The 19,865-nt window shown below is 39.2% G+C and overlaps 1 protein-coding gene across 2 annotated transcripts in view; it reads right to left on the minus strand.

Annotated features, from left to right (window-relative positions):
- Positions 1 to 2,185: 2,185 nt before the first annotated feature.
- Positions 2,186 to 19,865, minus strand: part of LOC112686226 (LIM/homeobox protein Lhx2-like) — a 25,444-nt gene continuing 7,764 nt past the window's right edge. For both annotated transcript variants that reach the window (XM_025558427.1, XM_025558426.1), the window contains exons 2-5: positions 16,772 to 17,024; positions 12,328 to 12,710; positions 4,155 to 4,441; positions 2,186 to 2,686 (exon numbers count right to left, since the gene is read on the minus strand). In XM_025558427.1, coding sequence (XP_025414212.1) covers positions 2,513 to 2,686; positions 4,155 to 4,441; positions 12,328 to 12,710; positions 16,772 to 17,004 — 1,077 coding nt within the window. In that variant the 5' untranslated portion in view covers positions 17,005 to 17,024 and the 3' untranslated portion in view covers positions 2,186 to 2,512. The remainder of the gene's footprint in view (positions 2,687 to 4,154; positions 4,442 to 12,327; positions 12,711 to 16,771; positions 17,025 to 19,865) is intronic.

Raw genomic sequence — 19,865 nt, forward strand, 5'->3', positions numbered from 1 at the left:
GATGTGTGCTTATTGTTATCATTATTTTCTCTGCATAGGTTTTGAGCGGAAAAAAAAAACTATAATTTTTCATCGACGTTATTATAATGTATGTATGCGCATATTGTTTTATAAATATGTATAATAGTTATTGAAATCCTCGCAGGTGTAAATTATTACACTATAATATTGTAACGACGAATTCGCGATCCGCAGATAACTCTTAAACACTAAAACATTCACTAAAAATTAGCGTTTTAATCGGTGTACATAATGTATACATACGAGTATTTATATATTAATTTAATAATATAATAATTCTTAATAATAAATTGACTAGAACGTAAATAAGATCAATCGCGTTGGAATAACCGAATGGTGTTACATATAGCAGAGACTGGCCCGAAACAATAAAAAACGTAACAATTACATAATGATGACATTCGTTTTAATATTTTCTCCCTCATCGCGCGCGGCACGCGCACCTTAGCGTTGAAACTTTTTTAACCCGTTTTTTTTTCATCCGACGACCAAACGTGATTACGCACGAATATTCAATTATTTTTTTAATAGCTTTGCTACGCTTGGCCAATACCAAAAATTAATAGAAATATTTTCCAAAACCAGACGATTATAAACGCACAAGTAGCTACAGTTCTTGTAGATTAATTACGATAAGATCTTGGATTGTTATAAAATGGAAGCGGTAGTAATGGTTTGACTAGGTACTGATAAGTTTACGGTTAAAAGTAAAATGTGTTTTAATTGAAATCATAAAAATATACTCATACTGTTGCAATATTAATTATTATTCTTCACTTTTCTAAATGTATTTGTTAGGCGCATTTGCAAGTGTACACATGTGCGTATTATTACGGATGGTTTTGTAATTGTATTTAAGACCGTGATAAAATATTCTATTCATAATCAAGATTTAAAGTGTTGGTCAAAAAACTTCAAAATATACATTTCAGATAGAATTAATAATTTAATGTCAAATTTGGCATTAACTACTTTCTATTGACTCTTGACTTCTCTTTCAACACTCCAATCGACTAATCGACTTTATGCCATATCTCTTGTTCACACATATCAGTAGTTACTACCCTCGTGTCGTCCCCATCTAATCATCCCTTTTTCGGTCTTCCACTCTCTCTTTATTTACTCTATATTAATTTTTATGACACTTTTCGCTGTTTAATCGTCTGTCCTCGTAATGTCATGCTCCAACAACTTGACCAGTTTTTTCACGGTATACCATATGTCATTTCTAAGCCATCCATTTTTTACTAATCTATGACGTTATAGTTGCGTCCGAAATGACTTAAATGAATTTGAACCAAACGATCATGGATATGTTACTATCGTAGTTAACGATTTTGGGCGTAATCGTAGTAATCTGTATTGCGTCTTTTTTTCGATTTAAAAGTGTAAATAGTTATAAAATAACGATTATTGTCTGGTCGGAATAAAAAAACAGGGCTTATAGGGGATCTTTATATTTATGGGTGGGAAGGGTTTATACCCTATTTTGTGTACAAATAACTGTATCGTTATTGTACACACACACACACACACACACACACATACACTCATTCACACTCATTTACGTTTTGTCGGCCAGTCTATACCGTGTGATGTATATTATAATAATAATTTATATTATGTTGTATGAGTTGTACACTAATTAGACGATCACACTATTTATTACATATATTCAATCGCAAAAGAAAACGTATAAAAATTATAGTTGCGAGTGTTTATCGACCTTTGGATACACATTGTATTTAAATGTACATCGCACGCGAAATAGGATGCTCGAATAACATGCATGCTTTACATTGTATACATTTATAAACTTAATTATTACGTATTATTGTTACAAAACGTGTGTGGTACGGATTACAAATCAATGATAATAGCTGTGCGTTGCCTGTATATATATATATACATATATATATATATGTTTAGTTTTCGTCGAGATTAAGGAACAATTTATTTTTATTTTTCATACGCTTAAATATATTGTAACTATCGTACACAGACGGTCACTATGTATAAATATTATATAAACATATCGTAATGCGCACAAAAATCATTATTTGGCATGAAGAAAACCATACGAATTGATTTATGATTATATTATTCCCTACAATGCGCAAAACGCTCGCACTCTATACATGTACACGAGAACAGCACTACACGATAATATTATAATGACAATATATTATACATACATTTGTAGGTCCGTATAATGCGTACGTTATTCTTAACACACTGGCCTTCGGGACGAACAGGATGGCTTGCAAAAAGGTTTGACTTCGGTAAGGAAGGGCAGGAAGGGCGGAAGGATAGGTTCGGTCATGCGATAGGATTGAATTACGGACATAATTAGTGATAATATACATTATGTACAATACGCGTCGTCGTACGCATCCGTTTCGTTGGGTTGGATCGGACGCGACAACGGAGAAACAATAAGTCGGATTCGGTTTGGCGGGGACGACTGGACGGCCGCCGCGGATGATGTGACTCAAAACAGATCGACGAAGCTTAGGCCCTGCGAGCCCTGCGTGTGCCCTCTGATCAGATCGGGATCGGACGGCGTACTCTGGTTCTGGTTCACCATTGAACTGGTCACCACTTGGCTGTTCTCCTGTCTCATAATGTTCCTTCTCCATTTCGCTCTCGCGTTTTGGAACCAAACCTGTATACATACATCGGGTACACGTTCAGTATAGGCCGCGTAACGACGTGATCCGCCGGGTAACCGTTTAAAAGACGTCTCGTGGACGCGGTTCGGTAGGGAAGGGTCGGTTAGAGGAGGCTTAGATAAGGACGAGTTTACCCAGTATACTGAAATCCCGCGCCGAGAATCGAGCGATCCATTCCAAACAGATCGTATACGCGTAAGTACAATACGCGCGCATTGGCCCTGCGCTGTTTATTAAAAAACCCGTAATGTTACGAAAACTGAAATGGTGACGGTCTAAAAATCAATTTCGATTGGGAGTTTTTACGTGACGCATACGATTGAAAGATGGCGACTGAAGTTCACCACGTTCGGTTAATCGTACGGTCGAACGATTGACGTCTTACGATATTCGGTTCGATTTCAAAGTACCGGGGAAAAAAATCGGACCAACGAAGATCAGAATCGGTCAAGCGTGTGCGCGAACCGTCGATTGCGCAACGGTATCGCGTGTTATGGGCTATCATATATTATATAATATATAATAAATATCTTTTCAATAATTGATATATTTTAATACGGGATATGTATGATCATGTAATAATCGATATATTTAAATTTAAAACAAAACTAAAAGACACTGTAAAGACAGTGTAATATTATATCCTTTTATTATAATTATATACTGGTCTATGTAACAAAAAAAAAAAAAAAAACTATGTAATAAGAATGTATGAATTAAATCTGGAATACTATGAATTACAAATGTGGGTATTACAAGGACAACGACACACAAACAGCAGGTGCAAGATCTACATTTCTTGAAAATCACAGAATAACAAATTCAATGACGTCAATCAAGCAATATAAAAGAAGGATCGAAATGACCACAATTCAGATGAGTTCTAGTCACGGAACTGCAAGCAACTTGACGTCACTCTATGTTAAAATTTGTTAAACACTTTTAATATTAAAATAAATGTATAAAAGTTAAAGTCTCATATCTTATTGATTAAATTTAAATGCATCATCGACTGCACTACTTGGAATCGAGCCGGTGACACGTAACACGCGTACGGACATATCGATTTTACGTGTACTGAGGGTAAGAAAAAAATCGTTTCGTCGCGTCAAAGATGTTTTCATTTATTTATTTATTTTTCGAAACGCCAAAAACAAAGGTCAAAGAGCGCGCGGACGGGAAACCGATCGTCGTTCCTCTGCACCCGGTTCGTATTGGCGATCCGACAACCGGACTACTAACCGGAAGAAAAACAAAACCGTGTATATTATTGGTAGTGGCTATATTTATCCGTTTCGTCCGTTTCCGACGTGTTGACTATAGTCGGATACGTCGGTTTTAAAACGAGAATTTATTTGTTTTTCTTCTGACGGTTCGGATTGTCGGATCGGATCGGGAACGGGTCCAACACAGCAGCAGCCCCCGACCGAATCGGGAACGGAAACGACCCGGTCCGCTTACCTGCAACACTCGTTTGGACAGGCCGGTCTTCTGCGCCAGCTGTTTCAGGTCCTTGGCGTCCGGGTTCTGGTTGATGTTGAAGTACGACTTCATCGTGCGCAGCTGATGGTGTTTGAACGACGTGCGCATGCGCTTGGTGCGCGTCTGCTGCTGCTGTTGCTGCTGCGACATGGCTCCTCCTCCGATGGTGCCAACGGTCGACGAAGAGTTGGTGGGCGACGACAAGCTGGACGTCTCGTAGGTGAGCGATTCCATCGACGAAGACAGGTCCGTGGCCTGCATGACTTCTGCAAAAAAAAAAATGAAACGAAATCGTCATATCGTTAAGCACGTTCGAAAACAAAACCGCGACGCGCTCCTAAAAAAAATGTCCGGGTTAGGTGTTGGACAACAGATCGTGTTGTAAACGTGCAGCTTTGAATAGCGGTGAAAAATGTTCGATCCCAATTCCGTTATTGCATTACGATCGGTCGCATCCGTCGTCGCGATTGCAGAAAACAACGGGTAATTGGACATATTTTTCGTATTTTATGTTGTACGCGTATTCGTTTCTCGTTCCGTACGTATAGTCAACGTCCGATGTCCAAAGTTGCTTGGGGAAAAAATAAAAAACCTTTTTTGCGAATCCTTCAACAATACCCTCTGTGTAATTATCTCCAATTGTCTCGAAACAATAATTATTGTCATATTTTTTATCAATAATTGTTGAGTACAAATGGACACGTATAGTTTTATCTTTAAAAGATGATAATAAGAAAAAGGTTACACTATAACATTAGTATACTGTTTTAGTCTCTATCATATGTGATATGCGATCCGGTAAAAATCGAATAAAAATTAACTCTCTGTGACACGTTAACATAATGCTGCATATATAAATATAATAAAAAATAATGTTTATTTCACGTAAAAAACAAAATACTCTACTGTTGTTCTGTGAAATGTACCTTTTTACTCCGAAATTATTTCAACGACGCGCTAATTAAGTTTGGACTTAATTATGGTAATAATCGTAATGTTTAATGTGTGGAATGATAATCCCCATTGCTTAACCAAGAGATATGCTTGTGAATTGGGATTGAAAATCTACCGTTAAAATAAATATATATGTTTGGCGATTACAGCACGTATAATATAAGTATAGGCATGTGTTCATCCGCTTAAAAAAAAAAAAAAAATAATAAAAACCTTAGGTCAGTAATTTATTCCTTATTAGGTGGACTAGTGCGATAGGAGCAGGAAACGTCATTTAACCACTGCACATGGTCGCAGGACTTGCAGGAACCAACATTCCCCTTTCTCCACAAGTATCGACATCTGGATGGCACGGGGGCGTCCATTGTTTGCAGAACGTATACTTTTTCTCTCCACTCACCTCGTCGTTCTTTTCGTCGCACTTTTCATGTTACACCATTTCTCTCTCTCTCTCTCTCTCTCTCTCTCTTATCGCATTTGTTCTCTTTTTATAAATATATATATATATATATATATATGTATACAAATTTTTTATACTCGTATGTATAGTTAAACGTGTGTTGTGCGTACACTTTTGTGACGAATGACGGACAGGTGCCCCACATCATCGGCGAAATAATCCAAAATAAACAATGCATAAGAAGTGTGCTTGGGAAAGAAAACATTTGTTCGGCACAAACACCCGGGGTTAATGGGCACAACTATTGACAACAAGCATTCGGGTCGGGAAATACGGTGTAAAAACACGGAGAGAAAGAGAGAGCGAAAGGGAGAAAAACGAGAGAACGAAAGAAAAGAATAAAGGGAGCGATGACGACGGGAAAGGGGTCGGGGCAATGGAAATACTTAGAAATGGTATTTTTCTTTATTTTTCAATGACATCTCGTTATATCCGTCGACGACGACGAATGGAAATCGTTTGGAGGTGGTGTTTTTATGTCAACTCGCTCGTTGACAGCTCTACACAACCGTATACTTTCGTTCGTGTATAATTTATATCGTCTCTATTGTTGTCGGACTCGGCTAAAGTGTATGCATACATACATATTACAATATGTAAATATATGCAAGTTTGCACAACCGAATTGGATCTATTCGGTGGAAAAACTGTACAAAGGTTTTGATAAAAAGTACATGGAGTAAAACTCGTGTCGAGTAATTGTAGGCGGTACGTATTTTTAAGTATGCTTTATCGCACTACTCGCACACTATGTAATGACGACAAGTAGGATATTTGAAAAACCCTTTGTATACAAGAAAAACTCGAAAAGGTGTCCGATTGATACTTTACGTACAATCTGCAAGCCATTTTACACACTCGCTGGATTTGATAAATTTATTGTCTTGTCATGACCGGGTACAGATATATTTTATAATTGAAATAATAGTAGGTACACGTCGGCTGTTTAATAAGTAAATATTTAGGTAAATATGTCTGTTTTATTATAACACTTATTTATTTCATTTTAAATTCGATGCGTGTACAGACAAATAAATGGGTTTCCAACTCAATACTATAATTATACACGTGAACGCATAAATACACCGCGGTATTAAAGTGTTTAATGAACGAGCTAAAAAAGCTGTGCGCCTAATAATTGGTTTTAAGAGTTGCTCGAGTCATAAACACGAAATAAACATCGTATACTATTTATTTAGATAGAAAAAACTGGAAATCAGTTCACGATGGCAACATATACACTCAGTGCAGGGGTGTAAAAAAATATCGAAAGAGCGATCGTTGAGGTAACAAAATGATCAAATCTATGTTAAGAAACCCCTCAGTCCATTCCGATACTGTTAAATTTTCTGATTTTTTCAAATGCACATTATTTAAATTATAGTTACACGTTTGTTATTATTTACAAGTGTTCGAAACATACGATTTCTTTAACACGTACAAAAGTTATGGAAAAAAAAAAAAGTCAAATCGACGCTCCGTGGAAAAATACACGGCACTGAACACTCTCGTACGGGCACCGGAATACGTATACAGGTATAATACATGTGCATACGCTGAGATTGATCGATTATAAACTATTGTTAGTATTATGTACCAAGATTTTGGAATTATTTTCGTGGACATTCGCCTCGATTCGACGATAAAGTCCCCGTATACCACAACCACATTACGCATATATGCATATGAACACGGATTGTCGTTTGTATTTTCTTTTTTACATCAATATCATGTACACATGTGCCTGTATAATAAACATTCTCGTGCGGTAGCGGAGGGCTGCTTTATTTGGGTTGTGCTTGTATTAAATTTTAATTGGGTACCGCCGAAAGGGTTGGTTTTTCGTTGGCACCAAACGGTTTCCCAAAGATGAAAAGTACGCGCACGCACGCACGCACGTATGCACGGGAATGGATAGCGACAGGGGATGAAATATTATTATTACGTGCCGATAAGACCCAATATCTGTGTACGTGTGCGCGTGTGAGCGCGGAAGGCGCACGCGGGGTATAGCTACCGGGTGCTCGGGACGTCGACGATCGTCCTCTGGGTGGCCTCGGGCAGCGTCCAATTAGAGGTGCGACAACACGCACTCCGTGTAAAACCGTATATTATAATATTGTCATCGCCTTCCCAGGAGGAGTTTTCGCTGCTCCTACGCGGAGACCGATAAAAAAAATAAAAAAATAAAACCGGTGCGCGTGTGTGTAAGCGCGTGAATATAAATCGTCTCGGGGACGACACGGTTTCTATCTTAAGCCCAACGGGTATACGGAGATAAAAATAAAAAAATAAAATAAATAAATAATTAAACGGAAAAAAAAAAATTAAAAACAAAAAACACGGTCTCTCTCTCACTCTCTCCCCGCTCGCGCCGGTGTATAATAAACGACATACTACGCGCTGCGTCCGCACCACCCCACACCCCTTCGGTGCGCGCATACCGTCACGGTGGTATCCTCTCACCAGACCACTGTAATAATAATGTTAAGTACGCGCATTAGTACATCGCGCGTCGATTGTAAATTACGACAAAAAAAAAAATAAATAAACCGTCGACAGGACGGGCTATACTTGCGCGTCGTGAACAATACGTGTCCGCGTAGGGCATGAACGTTTCGCGCCGTGTTCGAAAACGCCGTTTAACGGGCGCAACTAGAGCTCAAATATTGGGGGTGTGCTAAAATCGCTAAAAATAAAATTGCAATGGTATTTAACCGTAATCACTACAGATCGTATGGATCTGAAAAAAAACACAGGAGTACTACATTTGAACTCAGGAGTGTTAAAAACCCTATTGCGCCCCCTAGTTGTGCCTGTGCCAGCAAGGCCGTCCTGATGATTTGCGGGTCTCGGGACAGAGTAAAATTGCGGGGCCTTAAATGTGGAAAATGTCACTATCGCGCGTCAGTTGCATAGTGGAACTCAAATGTGCGCCAAATAGTCTTATCAACTATAGTACTTTGCACTTACAACAATATGAATAAGTAAATCAATTTATTATACAATAAAAAATTTTATATGAAAAAAAAAATGATATGTACATTTTTTTTTTTGCTCATCAATTTAACTTTTTTTTTATTGTATCTATGATCTATGAAAGCAAGGCCTGTCCAACTGTGGTAAGAACGCGGGGCCCGGGGCGAGGGTTCCGCTCGCCCTCCCCTAGGGACGGCCTTGTGTGTCAGCGGTTTGCGTACGGGGTCACGGCGAAACTGCGAATCGACCGTCGAATATTGTCGACCGCGCGTGGTAACGATAACCGCTGCGGACGAGCTCGTGGTCGGAACATGAGTACTCGCGGGGGGAGCGGTGCGTAACCGTAACGCGCGGGAAATGCCATCGATTTTTCGATTTATTCGATTATCCGGTTGCAACGCTAAAGCTATTGGCTAGCCCTGTTCGTCTGTCGTGCGACCGACCGTCGTACCCAGGGCCGGCCCAAACAAAAATAGTGCACTAGGCAAAAACAAATGTTGTCGGCTCTAAAAAAAAAAAAAAAAAAAATGTAGCTCTTATTTTAACTTAGCCTCTCCACCTATACATCTTCATAAAAAAATTTTCAATTTTTTATTTTACGTATAAAATTGTATGTAAAAAGACTTAAAAATGATTTCTATAATCATTGCTTAAAATCCATCACTACTGTCGGAAATCGCGGAAGTGATTACACAATTTATATTTTTTTTAATATTTTTAGAATAATTGAAAACGCCCAGCATGGGCCGTAATGTAAAGTGATTATGTAACTTATTATTTTATTATATAGGTTTTCACGAATGAATCGGTTTAAATATTTTTCTTGTAAAACACCAATAGAAATAAAAAAGATTTACGAGTCGATTTTGAAAATGCTTCCCCTACCAAAGTGCCGTTCTAGGCAGGTGCCTAGCTCGCTCGTCTATACCTTGAGTCGCGACCCTGGTCGTACCGGTTCCGGCGAACGAGGCCAAGTGACGTCTTTGCCGCCGGACGCGACGGTAAATCTACTCCCGAACGCGTGTCGTAACGTACTCGTACGGCGACGCAGATAAAAAAATCAAAATATTTTACCCTCTCCGGCATTTTTTATCACCTCGGCGCGTTCTACGAACTCCGACCGTCGTTTCGCGTTGATTTCCGATTAGCCACTAACAAATTACCGTCCGGATTGTTTGGTTTTTTTTTTTTCTATTATTATTTTTTATTTACGATCGCCGTTTCTTCGGTTATGGACACTAGTCGCTACTTCCCGATACGTTATGTTCGATTTTCAATTGAATCGAACGAGCACCCGTTGTACCGTCGCCGTCGTCGTTTTGGTCTGTATCCAACCTCGACCGTTACGATTCGAATGTTTGCTTATCGGTATTTTAACGCAAACGATCGGAATATTACGTGTAAATACGAAATGCAACAGGTTAGTTTTTATGCATTTATAATTAGTCTAGTATAGTATTAATACCAGCAGGATAAAATCATTTAGAACTCATTTTCTGGAGCGTTCGGTTGCATTATCATTGCTCTATCGATACGATTAAATTACTCAGATATTTTTTATAAGCTTTAAGCGCAATAATAGTATGTTTGAGCAGGGAAAACTATTTTTTATTTTTATTTTGGTCGAGGTCGTCACGGAAATAAGAGTTAAAATTGATAATAGTACATTTCAATTCACCATTATTTATATAAGGCTATAATTTTGACGGTTTTTTCGAAATGAAAGACTTATTGTTGTTGATTTAGACCTTGTAACTATATAATACTTTGATGTCTACAATAATAAACATACAGACGGCACACACATGTATACGCACGTTGATTCAATTCATATACGTATGGACTTGGCGTTCGTTAGAAGTGTTACGAAAGTAAGTAAATATTGTTAACATTTCATACTTAATATTAAAATGTAAATGAGACACAGAAATTACGAATACAAAATGTCAGCTCTTTGTTGAACCATACAATAATATTTTACGTAATTGCACACGCATTTAGACGTTTAACTGATTTGATTTGTAGTTTTTTTTTTCCAAATTAACTGTTGTGAAATAAATTTAACGCGTAAGTGTAAACCATGAGAATATGGACTTAATTTATGGATAATTTATATAAAAAAACATGAATTAGTATACGTGAATTTTAAACAACACAAATAAAAGAATACTAATTGGATTAATAAATCGAGGAATACAATTTTGAATGTACCTATTACATTTGCTGGCCAGACGAAGATAACTTTTAGCAAACGAGATATATTCGATAAATTTTCTAAAAACGTGTTTTGGCATGAGAGTCGGTATAGATAATATTGTATACTAATGGGACCTCTGTTCAAATTGTTTATCGCTTAATATACTACTGCTTCGCCTTTTTATATTATGCCCACCAAAGTAGAATCCATTCAATTAGAGTAATATTTAAATTAAATATTTGTCACGATGGTTAGTAATAATTCGACTCGTTTCGGATCATCGATGTTCGTAACGTTTATGAGTTTATGTTTTTTAATTTAATCATTTCTGGTTAGATTTGTTCTATAACAGGTGTATTAAAAACGCTTATACTTTGATCTTTCAATCCGGGATCAGAAAATAACTGTGCATACCAACTCTTATAATATTTTAATTTAAAAGAATAAGTTTTGCGTGCAAATTTTTACCACCAAGAAAAAGACAAAATCATATAGTATACGATCATGCGTTTTTAGCAAAAGTGACAAATACGATATTATATTTAATCCGTTTTGCCTAAAAATGTAATATAGTTTAAATATTTTTTAACATACCGTAATGGTTACGTGCGTGTGCAAATGAGCGTATTTCGGGCGATGTAACTATATAGTGTTTAAAATAAAATCTAAAAAATCTTATGGTGAGCTTTGCATTGTTGTCGTTATAGAAGCTATATACATATTTTGTACATCATCATTTTTTATTATTTTTTATTTAATTTATTTTTATTTTAGACATATATACATCATACAGATAAATAAACAAAATATACTAATATTTAATTACGTATATATTCCTCATTGGTTGTCGACTGGTCGGCGATAGCATTTTTCGGTGCTTCGGGGTTTATAGCGAAACAAAGAAGAAGAAAAAACTCGCTTTTGCGTGGTCCGTCACAGAACATTACGCCTCCGCTAACACTTGAATCACCCAAGCCTGTCTGCATAGAAAATACCAGGACCCGTCAGTCTTTCGGTCGTCTTCGAAGCAGTAAAACCTATTCAGACCGGGTAACCGTCTCGGACGACGAAAAACATCCAACCGCCCCGATTACGTGCGGATTCGACGATCCCGCGACTTGAGGTGTAGCCACTACGATCGTATGAAACGTCTCTGCGATGAAAGTCGGCGAACATAACATTAACTTTGTCCCGTCCCGAAAACAAAAACAATCATACATATGTGCACACATTTCATCGGCTCGAGCGAATTGCTCTTGTTCGCTTGACCGAAAGAAAACGGAATCGGATACGCGAGCGCGGGACAACTGCTGTCGCAACGGCGACTGTTTTCGCACCACACGAAAATCTGCTCTAATAGATAAGTGTATTTCGTTTGATTTTTTTTTCCGGTAGTAATTTCGAAACTGAAATCGAGATCCTTGCGAAAAGCTCCGTTTCACCTCTCCCATCACCGAGTCACTTGTTCGTTTCGACCTCCCCCCCCCCAAAAAAAAAAAAAAACCGGCGAACGGGGTACGGGGTGAGCGCGCGCGACAAACAACAAACGTGTGTACACTTGCCTAACGCCGACTGCGGTATCCTCAGCACGTTGAGCTCGGCGAGCCCGTTGCATTCGGCCACGGTCATGGGCGACGGCAGCTGCGCGTTCCTTTTCTTCCGGGGCCTGCCCTTGTGCGCGGACGGCCAGTGATGGCCGGCGGTCCTGGGAGGGCTGCACATCGGTTCCAGGTCGCACGCGTCCCGGTGCTTGAGCCGCTCGTAGTCCGGCCGGCAGAAGACCGCGCCGTCCCGCACGCCGTAGTAGTCGCCCTTGCACAGCACCGCGCCGCAAGCGTAACACGCGAAACACTCGACGTGGTACACCAGGTCCTTGGCCCGCATCACCAGGTCGCACGCGCCGATACCGCCTTGGCACCGGGCGCAACGTTTTATTGAAAACAATCTGCCGGACAGAACAACAACACAGGGCGGTGTAATACGCATTGTGCACATTTCGAGAGGTGGAACTATGAATTTTTACGCCCGGGGAAAATGTTAAAACTACGCCCTATCGTGGACCGATAATCAATAATAATCTTATCGAGAATTTTTTTTCTAATTATTAATATACAATCGTACTGATTGAGTTTTAACCTAATATCAGTATTTAACAAGGTTAAAAATATCAAATTAGTCGTTAATAATTACAAAAATTACACCCTCTAAAATTTTACACCTGGGGATCGTCTTCTACCCCTACGGTCGAGGATTATGGATGGAAAACCCTAAAGTTCACTCCCATGTAAGAAGCCCAAATCTTCCATGTGTAAGTCTCAACAGACTGTAAAATTCGTGCTGGACATGCCACTGTTGCAGTTTTACCCGCTTTAGCTCGAATGCGATTCGTCTGTAAATTACCTATCCCTATAGAGTTTCGTGTTACGACCGCGATCTTCTTTTTATTTTATATAAAAATAGGAAAATGAGTGGTTTACAATCTGTTATGTAAGACAAAAAGTTAATTGTATGTGTAAAATATAATTAAATAAAGATAAACGTAAAAATAACGGCTGATGCGCACGATTGTTTGTGTGTGTGTGTCGATCGGCAACAAGATGAGAGTTAATTTGTATAGTTCGCGGAGGAAGCAGTTCGCTAACCGCATCTCAGAATATGTCCTGTTGGTTTTTTTCGTTTTGAATCAATATTATTATTTAATTAGAATTGGAGCACATATCTTGGCCAGTAGAGTATTACGTTTCAGACAACGTTGAACATAACCGACCAGGGAGAAGGCAATGCATAAGTAGCAGTATGATAAAAGTTCATTATGAAATCGTTTACGGAGATTTTCGGCAAGTGCAGCGACTTTAGGTATAGTTGGAGGTGTTTAATGAAACTTTCGTTCGTACAAGAAACCAGGGAACTCCCGTTTTAAGCCTGAGACTGATGAAAGACCCGCGTAGCGGCCGTACATTCGAAGGTTTAAACAGCACACACGCTGGTTAATATCTTGCAACGAGATGATGTTCGAGCTGCTACAGGTGAAAATACATGATCGCGCGCGGTGTGTTATCGTGCGCGCAGGTGAACCGAAAACGTTCCAACAGCGCACTCGTTGAACCGCGACCAGGACACGTGCGGGAACGGCTTCGCGTACAACGGAGCTGATTAAAGTTGAAAAACGGGCGGTGGCGCGAGTCTGCAGATTAATGTGTGACCGGCGATCTGATAGGATTTTGATCAGGAGACACGTGCGGATCGAGTACGATGACGATATAATTGCCGAGGGCGCCTGGTGGTGGACGATCCGGGCAAAACGTCTGCGGTACAACGTATTATATTATATTTTACGTTCGGTAACAATAAACGGTTTGATATAAAATAATATTAAAATACGAATACGGTCCCGGTACTACCTATTATACGTGTACGGATCGTTGCGGAAACAATGCGCGTGACATGACAAGAGACGCGCACGTGCGCGCATAACGTCTCTCCCCAGGTGCCCTGGTCCGGGAGCATCAGGATGTGGACGAGGAGGAGGAAGTCATAGCGCGTGCACCAACCCTGTATATTCTGGACAGGGATTACGAGCATGTTACGTGTAGTAGTAGTACGCGTCACAGAGAGACCCGATCCGCCACCGCACCCGCAATATTATCGTCCGTGCAGATGTTTTGTGTCTGCCCAAAACAGCGTGCGGTTCACGGATAAACAACCCTCGAGTCGGCCTCGTTATATAGCGCGCGCGCACACATACACATTTATACGTGTACATACAACACTGTGTTGAAGCAAGTCGATTGTTATAGGGGCGGAACGAGACCGACAGTCGGCAGACGAAGTCGACCTCAAACGTTGACGGTCCCAACTCGAAATGTTGTATTGTAACGCGCACATCAATTAATTTACAACTAGAGAGAGGGTACGTGTGTTTATGTTCTTCCCGTGTATTCTCGTCCGCGCATAACAATGGGAAATTCGTCGAAACCGTTGGTTAACAGTCCACAGTAGAATATGCGTAGAAGGCGCTCGCGTTTGCTTACGACTATTTTTAATGCGGCAATAAAAATCACCGAGTCTGAGACTACGGAAGAGAGAACGATTTCGAGATATGATCTGCACAAGACTCGGGTAAAATTTAAAACGAAATGCACGGGAGACAGCGTAGTGCCGACCGAAGGATCGTCATATGTGTATTTCGGATCTACGAGCTAAAACTTATTATCATAACATTATACGGTGTACAGTTTATTACCCATAAAGCGACTTATTCAACGCTCATCGTTTCAGAGCTTCAGCATTAATGTTTCTCCCCTCGCAGTCGGTTTTCGTGTAATGCACTTCATCTACTCAAACGCGATGCGCACGTGCGTTCAATTATTCGAACAATTGACGGAAAATCCGATTCCGTATTATTGGCTTAAAATTAAATCGAACGGATTAGCTGTTTGTCCGCAAACGATCGACGGAGATTCGCGTTGTGCATATATCCTTCGTCCTGTGTACAGCGCGATATTGTGAGTACCGTACATGTTTCAAAAATGTTCTCATTACCATTCCGCCAGGGACAAAACGTGTATTATTTTTAATAAACGTATACAATGCACGTGATATATTATTTATACGTCGTTTTGTTGGGATTCCAAAAAAAGCGAACGCTGTTTTTGTAGTGGCGCGGCGGCGATCGCGATGATGGCGGTGATTGATGACGATAATATGTAACTTTCGTACACTTTCGTCTTAAATTGAATCATTTTCGTTCCTGCCCGTCGTTTATTATCTCTTTTTTTTCCTTTAATTTTATAAATAAGCGCTGGGTTACTTGTTCCCCGCACCGAGTTTGGAATTCAACCGGAACCCGCAGTCATCATGCGAGTAAATTAGGGTGTTCATGCTGCTGTTGAACAATGTCTCCCTACACGTAATTGCATTCAGAAACCGTGTTACGGCTGAAAATCATTCTCGAGATATAATGACTGCACTTCACGCATTTGCGTATACAAAGTCTTGGTGGTGGTTCATCTTACTGTATACGTGGTTTCGAACAAATTAGTTTGTTTTTAACTCGTCTATAATTTTTGTTCTGCCAAGTCTCGCGTCTAGTTTAGGAAAACAAACGTCACTGCATACCGGATGGTACCGGTACAATGATCTTAAAATAACCTTAAGCAAATCGAGCAAAACCATTTTCATCAAATATTCTACAAACATGGTTATAGATGTATCCGTTTCAGATAATACGGAAAAAAAGGCAGAGCAAGTTTTTAAAAATCATCATTAATTCTAAATTGGAGAGAGAAAAAAAAAACAAAAAATTCGTCTGAAGACGAAATTTACGATGGATTACAAAATAATAATAATATCAGTGAATTGGGGCAAGATTCAGATCACATTTCGATGTAAATATTTCTGTTGTCAGTTCTCACTATACGAACATTGTATTTCATTCTACGGAAAACACTCATTTAAATTTACACGCCAGGCGATTCAAATAATTGTCTTCAAAAGTTGTACTCCAAACCAGACTGTGATAATATGTGCTCTTTTAGTGGTAAAACAATACCGAAAATAAACGAATAATCAGATATTCGGTTAGAAACGATTTGAAAACAGACAGAACGATTTCAGCGACAATAGATTACTCTACGCAACACACTATATAAATATATTATTACGCTATGGATCTAACGGTAGATTAGGACTATCAGCTGCGGTCGATTGCCCCCGGTAGGAACGTCACTCTTAATAACCACAAAAATTGTTTATCAAAATAGTACTATTGATTTATAATATTGATCGGTGATTTTCAATTCAAATCCAAATCAATGTCGACTAAACTAAGTTTAGCGTTGAACTTTCCGGAGAAACGTTAAAACGTGACGCTTTTTAAGTGCTGCGAGCAGACACTCTTGCCACCCCTACCGGTCCTCTTCAAGCCCCGGGTGTCCAAGTTGAACGGCCGATACCCGCACGGTGTTATAATGCGGAAAATCAAAACAATAATGTTGTATAAAATACCTGTAATAGTCTTGTTTGCAGTAGATGTTACCGTGTCGCGAGTAGCACGTGAGCTCGGTGTCCAGCGGCAGCTTGCATTCGGCGCATTGCAGGCACCCGATGTGCCAGCACATGTCCACCGCGGACAGGTAGAAACGGTCGTCGATCGATCTACCGCAGCCGGCGCAACAAGTCCCGTTGCTACCGTCCTCCGGATCGGCCACCAATCCTGGACTGTGGATATCCTTCAGCATATCCACTCAAAGGACATGACCTGTTCGAACAAAAAAAAAAAAAATCCGTTCGTTTATACAACGTGCGCTGCCCGTGTCCGACCGCGGTTCGCATGACTACGCGCGGTGATCTTAACGCATTCAACAAATAATTATTATTACATACGAACGGTGCAATGTATTCGATAACTGTAATAGTACAATAAACTTAAATCGGTTCTCGCGCTTTTATGATCAGACCTTAAAGTGGTAAAAAAACGCAGGACATGATCTATGATGATCCCTACGCCGTTTTGAGCGTTCCACGTATCGGTCCATGCAATTACTAATCAATAATTACAATTATTGTAATGCGTGATTAATACTTGATATGGGTCAGTTATTGTTGGTAGAAGTTAACAGTTAGCTAACGGCGGTCGAGATGAAATAGTTACGAACAGTACGAAACAATTTTTTTTTTTAAATGTCACCATAAAACCTATAGCTAATTACTAATAATACAGTACATTAATGTTACTAATTAGTAACTATTAATATTAATATATCATACATAAGTTAATATTATTATTTTTTTTTAATTACAGTATTACAATTATCAGACAACTATGAGAATCTCAAATCGATCGTTCGAATGAAATGTTCAAAATTGTTTAAAACTGTTTAAAAAGCAAATTGCCGACCTGTGTATATATTATACGGCACGTCGGTTATCCCGTTCCAGTTGTTCGGCATTCGTTCGGTCGGCAATGACTGGTTTCCAAATATTTTTTAATCGGTATACGGTAAAAGGTTTGCGACAAAATTTTTACTGTTATCGTATCGTAACGCAGTTTGTAATACACTTGGTACGGCGAACGCGGCACGACGTAATATTACCGTACAACCGCGAAAGCGTTGGTCACAGGGGGGAGAGGGGCGAAGAAACGATGAAGAATTACGTGTACATCACAGTCGTCGTCGACAGAAACGAAGAAGACGACCATCACCAGGTCGATAAATAATTACATACAAATACAGTTCGCCGTTTCTGAAACCCACGCAGCAGCGGAGAAAAAAAAATACGGATTTTTATTTATCATAAAGGCGCACTCGCGCATGCAAACCACCAATAATGCAACGAGTCGATGAGCATAACGATCGTAATACATGTGCAAGAAAAAAAAAAAAAAAAAAAAAAAAAAAAGTACGGAACATAACACGAAAACAATAATATTCCAGACGGTTCGTTAACCGCGATGGGTGTCGATACGATTCGCGTTCTTCGGTCTTTCGTTCACGGTTAGTGTATTGATTTTCTGATGCCGTTTTCCTCAATTCTGTATGAACATCGCACTCGAGTGGTAAAAGTCACGTGTACGTGTAGGAAACACAGGTTTTTTTTATACATATCTTTTAATCAGAGGTTGGACGGTGAGGGTTTGTGTAATCGAGATCTTCAAATTCGTCCGTTTCCCCGACGCGACGTACACAGTGCGTTTTTTTGTGGCTGCCATTCGACGTTGAGCAGGGGGGAAAATGGGGGAAAAAACCGTAACACCTACAGCTAGATCTTGCTCTAACTACACGTATCGTTTCGTAAATAGCGTTTGAAAAAAATTATTACCGCAACCCGTGCAAGAGACGACGAAAAAAATCAAAAATTCATAAATAATCACTATCGTCCTTCCGCCGTGCGCCGGGGCGTTATAGTAAATCGACATTACGGTAATGTTTCTTGTTCCCCCAGCACAGAACCTGTACAGTTCTTAAAACCACCGAGACCGGCTATAAATAACACGGTTAATGGCCACGCAAATGCGCTATGAATGATTTTTTTTTTTTTTTTAATTTTTTTATCTCCTACATCGCGAGAACAAGTTTTCTATTCGGTGGTTCGCACGGCTAAATAGCTGCTTCCGACCGAAACTCGAACGTGTAATACGTATATATTACATTTTATCACCTACGATAGTTCATGATACGCGCAATAAACAATGATTTCGCATGCGCGTTGTATTGATTTTCAGCAACCCATTGTTACGCGTTGTTTGGATTCGATATATTTTTTATTCTATCATTTATGTCGTATAATAAACTTATATTGATGGCAGAACAAATTTTTTTTTCCCAGGTATCCCATACGTGGGATCATTTCAAACGTAAGCTTTATCGCATGTCTAACGAATATTGCGGAAGATTTGAAACCAGTTTCATGTTATGAATGAAGTAATTACTATTTTAAACGCGTTGAGCGTTAATTAGTTTTTTTTTTTTTCATTTGTTTGTACAATATAAAGTCATTGTTTTGAGATCACTTTGATACGTAGACATCCTTATCGGGTGTACGTAATTTGCGCCAAACGAAACCGAAAAAAAATCTATCCATTATGCGCTACGACCGATAGCAAATAGTACTACGTAATTTGCCACACAAATTTGTCAAAACTGGTTCATCGTTAAATTTTTAACGCTTATTTTATTATATAGATATATCGATTTTCATAAATATAAAACAAAAAAATGTTCAGCTAATAATTGAAATTATATTTGATATTCTATGAAATATTTACAAAAATCAACTTTAATTGTTTTATAAATTATTACACATTCCTCGGAGTATGATATAAAATGAAATCAACATTTTAGTCATTGTACCTGGTGCGTCGATTTTGTTTTATATTAGCGCACCGCTTTCGACGTTTCCCGGTCACCGAGCGTGCTTTGCGCAAACGGAGCCCAAATATTGGTGGGTCGTTGAAAATCGCTGAGAATCAAAATTGAACGGTATTCAACTGTGACTACTGTAGATCGTATAGAGATCCGAGAAAAAAAAAAAAACGGGAGTGCTACATCCGACACCCGGGGGGGGGTCAAAAAAAAAAAAAAACCGTATGGCGCCCCCC

Source organism: Sipha flava, unplaced genomic scaffold (assembly GCF_003268045.1).
Source record: "Sipha flava isolate LNK unplaced genomic scaffold, YSA_version1 301_pilon_pilon, whole genome shotgun sequence".
Taxonomy (NCBI): domain Eukaryota; kingdom Metazoa; phylum Arthropoda; class Insecta; order Hemiptera; family Aphididae; genus Sipha; species Sipha flava.